General features: G+C 47.5%; 1 protein-coding gene across 2 annotated transcripts in view; it reads right to left on the bottom strand.

The window, feature by feature from the left end:
- Window positions 1-804: 804 nt before the first annotated feature.
- LOC111816671 (lipopolysaccharide-binding protein-like) overlaps window positions 805-5,734 on the bottom strand; it is a 23,632-nt gene continuing 18,702 nt past the window's right edge. For both annotated transcript variants that reach the window (XM_023714868.1, XM_023714869.1), the window contains 5 exons: window positions 5,178-5,245; window positions 3,760-3,805; window positions 2,762-2,825; window positions 1,982-2,058; window positions 805-1,268 (listed from right to left, as the gene is read on the bottom strand). In XM_023714868.1, coding sequence (XP_023570636.1) covers window positions 1,236-1,268; window positions 1,982-2,058; window positions 2,762-2,825; window positions 3,760-3,805; window positions 5,178-5,245 — 288 coding nt within the window. In that variant the 3' untranslated portion in view covers window positions 805-1,235. The remainder of the gene's footprint in view (window positions 1,269-1,981; window positions 2,059-2,761; window positions 2,826-3,759; window positions 3,806-5,177; window positions 5,246-5,734) is intronic.

The raw sequence follows: 5,734 nt of genomic DNA, 5'->3' as shown, positions 1-5,734 counted from the left end.
GTATTTTATGTGTTTCAAATTTAAAGTCTTACATACCAAAGAATTAGGTTTGCTACTTTAATGGTACTATAATGTAATTAAGGATAATAAGTTTAGCCAGTGAGATATTTCTGTGGACTAAGCGCCTGCTTAGGCAAGCACAGGGACCAGGGCTTCAGTCCCCTAAACCACATCCTGTACCAGCACTGGCCCTGACCCCTGACATGCTGAGCCAGCCACCAAGATTGGGCTAGGTGGCACATGCCTGTGATCCCAATGCTGGGGAGGCTAAAAACAGGAAGATCACTACTAATAGAGTCTGAGTTGCATAGTGCAACCCTGTACTAAATACATAAAAAAGGGTAATTCATGTTTTTTTTTTTTAATTATTTTTTGGTGAAACCAGATCCTTGTGCTTGCCAGGGAAGCGCCTATTCTACTGAGCCATCTCCCTGGCCCTATTTTTAATTTTTTTGTGGTAGTGGAGATTGAACTCGGGACTTTGTGCTTGCCAGGCAGGAGCTCATGCTGCTGAGCTATCTCCCCAGCCCTCAAAAAGGATAAGTTTAACAGTTACATATATTTGAATTGTTTTAAGCATTTCAAAATAAAATTTTGGGTGTGGTAGTGCACACCTGCAATCCCAGCACTCAGGAAGCTGTGGCAAGAGGATTGTTCAGTTCGAGACCAGTCTGGGCTACAAAATGAGCCTGAGTTGCATAGCAAGACCATTTCTCAAAAAGAAAATCTTCAAAGTAGAGTCCATTAGGGGAATTAGAAACTACCCATAGCTGAGTAAATAAAATTCTATATATCAGAATGATGTAATGTTTAGAGATTTATTAGTGTACTTACATAGAAATAAAAGGTTGAAATTTAATGAATAATAGAGGAATTGACTCAAGGAAATAGAAGTGGGCCAGCAAGATAGCTCAGTGGAGTAGGCACCTGCTTAGTCAAGCGCAGGGACTGGGGCTTAATCCCCTGCACCACAGTGTTCTCCTTGGCTGTGCTGAGCCACCAGGACCAGGTGTGTGTATGCCTATAATCCCAGCACTGGGGAGGCTAAAAATGGGGATCACTACAAGTCTGAGCTTGAGTCCAAGTTTGTATCAAATAGGTTAAAAAAGGAAAGAAGATAGAAGTAATAGGTGAATGAGGTGAACAAGTGTCTGGTAAAATGGATAACAATTTTGGGTTGCCACAAGTCAAGGTCCAGTCTCCTCGAGATGCACACTCCTGGCTGCTCTATCAGCCTAATCGAAATAGGCTCCTACAAACAGGAGGTTCTAGAGAGAAGGCAGAAAGAACCGTCAAGAAACGTCACTTGCTGAGCCTCCGAGGTGCTCCACCTTCCCACATGAGGCAAAGGCCAGGGCAGTACAGACTCCAGTCTTTGATCCTGGGGGGCTACGTGATGTACTGTTCCTCAATGATTGCTTTAAGACGTTCTCTCCAAAAAGTTGATTCCCTCAGGAGAAAAAAGCCAGCCTGGGTCCTGGGTGCTGCCTGAGCTGTTTGGTTTATTAGAATGTGGCCCCAGCAGAGGGAATGGCCCATGAGCAGGGAAGACTGGTAGTGAGCACTTGTGGATTTGGATACAGAAGTGCACCCTTCATTTTGCCCCTGCCCCACCTGTAACGCGGGATACACCTCTCCAAGGCTGTCCCTTGCTGTGGGCGGGAGGGCTGGTCAGGGACTGGGCAACTTCCACACCACTCCTGAGATTGTGGCTTATTCAGGATGTCCCTCCACCCAAGTGGTGTCTGACCTCCGCTCACTACTGCCATCCAGGGTTGAAGAACCTTGCACTGTGCAGGTGCTCAGTAAATGTGTTCCTGCAGGATTATCGGGAACTGAGCTAGTCGGTGCAGCTGAAATGCCACATGGATACGTGCCATTCCAACTCCAAAGTTTAAATTTGTTTCCTGTTTTTCCCCTGCTTCCCAGCCCTTGAGACAGCCTCCCCAATCATCTCACCACACTGACTGTATTCACACACCTTGTGGATTTGGAGCTCCACACTGTTGAGAGATGTCTCCCTTGGAAGAGGGAGTGGGAAACCCTCCTGGAGCTTTGCTGGAGGGGAGAGCAGAGAGGTGAGCTGGGCACAGAAGACCAGGAGAAAACATACAGGCCATGGCATTTGCTGCTGCTGTGGATTCAGGGGTTATTTGGGATGGAATAGCAGTGGGCTGATGAGGGGAGCCCTTTGGGCTCCAGTTGGCCCATTTGAGAGCCCTCACCCACCACCCAAACTGGCTGGAGTGGGTGGTGGAACATGAACCAGTGATTCCATCAAGCTGGCTGCCCCACTTTCTGCCTAGGTCAAGTTACCTGTTCTTATCTCTTAGTTGTAAAAGGCAGGTGCTGAGACCAGCCAGAGAGGGCCTTAGGTAGTGGAGGTAGGCTGCATATTCTCAGGCAGCCTCTGTCCATGTCACCCAACAGTGTCACCTCACCTGGTCCAGTGGAAGAATTGCCAACTGCTGGAATGTCCCTTTTTCCTCTGCCCTTTCTGTACCTTATCCCTTATATCTTGGAAGCCTTGCCAGACCTCCAAGTCCATTCTTGGCACCTCCGCTCGGCTCCTACAGTCCCACTTTCTGTTATGGTGCTCAACACACTATATAGCAATTGCCTGTTATGGTTGCCCTCCCACGAGGGCAAGGATCAGAGACTGCTAGGGCTCCAGGTGGGTGGCATGGCTCAACCTGTTGAATGAGTGAATGAATAAAGCTTGAGGTTGCACTATGGAACAATCAGCAACAGCGCTACTTACCATTGAGAGAGGAGTATATGGTCTTGATTGTGTAGTAGCTGAAGATGGATTCCATCAGCTTCTTCTAAAGCACAAGGGGCACCAGAGCAGAGACCAAGCAAGACAAAAACAGGAGTCAGGAACGCCTGGCCTGGCCTCTGGAGACACTGACTTGTCATCCCACTTAGTGCAGGCGCCGACTGTTCACCACCATTATGTTGTGATAAGTGATCCTTTCCTCAGAGGCCACACCCTCTCATCTCTGAGCTCATTCTCCCTAAGTGTAAATAGGACTGGAGCTATCCTGAGGCTATTTAGTGGTGATCTGCCTTATGTGAATATATAAAATTTTATTGCAGAAATATTAATGTATTTGATTATAGACTGATTCTCCAGATCTTGCCAGAAGTGTTATATAGCGTATGGTACATGCACCATTACTGGGGATTGAACTCAGGACCTTGCCCTTGCCAGGCAAGTGCTTATTCTACTGAGCTATCTCTCTGGCCCAACTTCTCAATTCCTAAACCCATTATGAAACCCATTATTCATGGACAAAGCCTGGGTTCAATTCCCAGTGCTTAGAAAAAGCCAACCCTATGCTACTCTTACTCCAGTACGCTTAAATAGACATATTTAAGAGCATTTCATGTGTGAGGCATTTCATCACAGTGTCTTAATTCATTTCCTTGCTTCATATTGCAGCCCCATTTGAAATAGATGCTACTATTATTCCCATTTACAGTAAAAGGAAAATGGCTTAGAATGGAAAGGTCACGTGATTTGCCCATGGTGACAGCCAGCAGGTGGCAGAGCTGGTATCTTATGCCAAAGCTCGTGCCCTTAGGGTCTGTGTCCCATCTCTAGGTATCAGGCAGAGCTCTTCATGCCTGGTTAACCTTTAGATTAGCTGTCCCACTTCCTGTGAGCCTGCAGGCATTTTTGGGTCTGTCTCCTGGAGAACTGCAACATGATAACCTTGATTGAGGAAAACAGAGCTGCTGAGAGAAATGACTCACGTTGATGTTGCCGAGGTTGGATTGTTTCACTTCAAACTTCAGCTCACTGTGTAGAGAAAGAAAGATGTGTGGGTTGCTGGGCTGTGGCTGGAGGTTTTCCCCTGTCACCCCGGTGGAATTTGCAGTGTGCTTGGGGGTAAAGTATTTTGCTTGGAACTGGGTACCCGGCAGTTCCTCTGCAGTGTGTAATTTGTGGGTGCAGGGCTTGACACACACACTGGCTTGAGAGTGAGTGCTGGGGTTAAGACTAAAGTTTGCTGAGTGTGCTAATAACCTGAAGAAATGATGGTGTAAATAGTGGAAAAAATGGAATACAGAAATCTATGCACTACATGTTTCTTTTTTTTTTTTTTTTTTAAATGAGTGGGAGGATTTTTTTTATATTTTTGTGTGTGTGTGTGTGTGTGTGTGTGTGTGTGTGTGTGTGTGGCCAGCTCAGCCCACCAGGGGGCGGGGCTGTCTGGCATGTGGTGCTGGGGGATCGAACCGCGGTCCCTGTGCTTTCCCAAACTTGTTCCAAGTAGGTGCTTTAGACCACTGAGCCATCTCGCCAGCCCATGGGCTGGTTTTCTTGATCAGAAATTCTCATCCAGAGCCTTCTGAAGGAGATGTTCTCTTTAACATCTCAGGCCATTTTTTCAACCTCTAACCTAAAGCCAGGAATTAAACCAAGCATGGTGGTTCTGCACACGTGTAATCCTAGCATTCTGGGAAGACACTGTCTTGAAATAAAATATTTAAGAAACAGATGGGGAATATTGTTCAATGAGAAGGCTTGGGTTCAGTCCCCAGTATTTAAAAAAAAAAAAAAAAAAGCCAGGAAGTAGTTCATCTGGTGAACCCCAGCATGGAACTGCACATAGAGTAGGTGAGACATAGGTCTTAGCACGGAAGACAAGTGCTAGCCCCAGGAGGCAGTACAGTCCCTGCTGCCCAAAACCTGACCTCTTTCCCCCCTGACTCACCAACTTAATACATTTGTTTACTGAGGTTACGAGTCTGGGCAGGGGAGCCACAGGCAGGGGCTCGGGGCACTGAAACCCTCCATCCAAGACCTCCTGCCTGTGATGTGTGCAGCTGATGATTTTTTTTGATTAGGTGCAAAGTCCTCATGACACAGCTTCTCACCATAAGCTAGACTGTCCTGTACATGTTCTTGCCTTTGTAGAGTCAGCGCCTCCATAGAAGCCTGACAGGGAAAAGGGAGGAGCCTAGAGTTCAGGTGACCTGAAGACAGCCTCTTCAGTTCTCCCTGAGGCATTGTCCCTGTGCCTTCTCCAGAGGGACACTGGATTGGAAGATGCCCCAGTCTGGGGAGGTCTGTTTCTGGGGATCACTTCTGATCCCATCAGTGAATCTGGCCATTACCAGGATGTCCCCATTCGCCTTCATTCATCTCCTGCTCCCTGGTCTCTTACCTTCCTATGGTCACTGAGCCAACGATCCTATTGGAGTTCACCCCGATGGCGATGGAAACATTGGTGTTCTAGAAAAGCAAAAGCTTGCTTAGCCATTATGTTGGCTCCTGATCCTGAAGGCAAGTCTCCAGAAATAGAAGCTCTAGGCAGGAAGTTCCATGGGACACATGGGCAGAAAGCAGTTCACCAGGTTTATGGATGGAGGGTGCAGGGAGAGGGTAGCTTGAAGGGGACACTCAGAAAGGGGAACTGGGGGGTTCCCAGATTTCTATTAGAGTGGAAGTTCTGAGAAGGGGAATAAGCCCAAACTGAAAGCACAGAGCATTTGAATAGGGGCATTTTCAGTTTGTAAGCCTGGCTGGGCACTTTGGAGCAGACCACCAACGAGCATTTGGGAAGCCCCAAGCCCTGGAGAAATGCATGGACAGCACCAGCTGACATCTGTTTTTGACAGGAGGGCTGTCCTGCTGAGGGGTTACATTGGGCCAGGTGAATGAATCCGGAGGCCCCTCTAGGCCCTGTCCCCGTCTGGTCCAGTTTTTCTTTTTTTTTTTTTT

Source organism: Octodon degus, unplaced genomic scaffold (genome assembly GCF_000260255.1).
Source record: "Octodon degus isolate 3935 unplaced genomic scaffold, OctDeg1.0 scaffold00037, whole genome shotgun sequence".
NCBI lineage: Eukaryota > Metazoa > Chordata > Mammalia > Rodentia > Octodontidae > Octodon > Octodon degus.
This window is presented reverse-complemented; position numbering and strand designations above follow the sequence as displayed.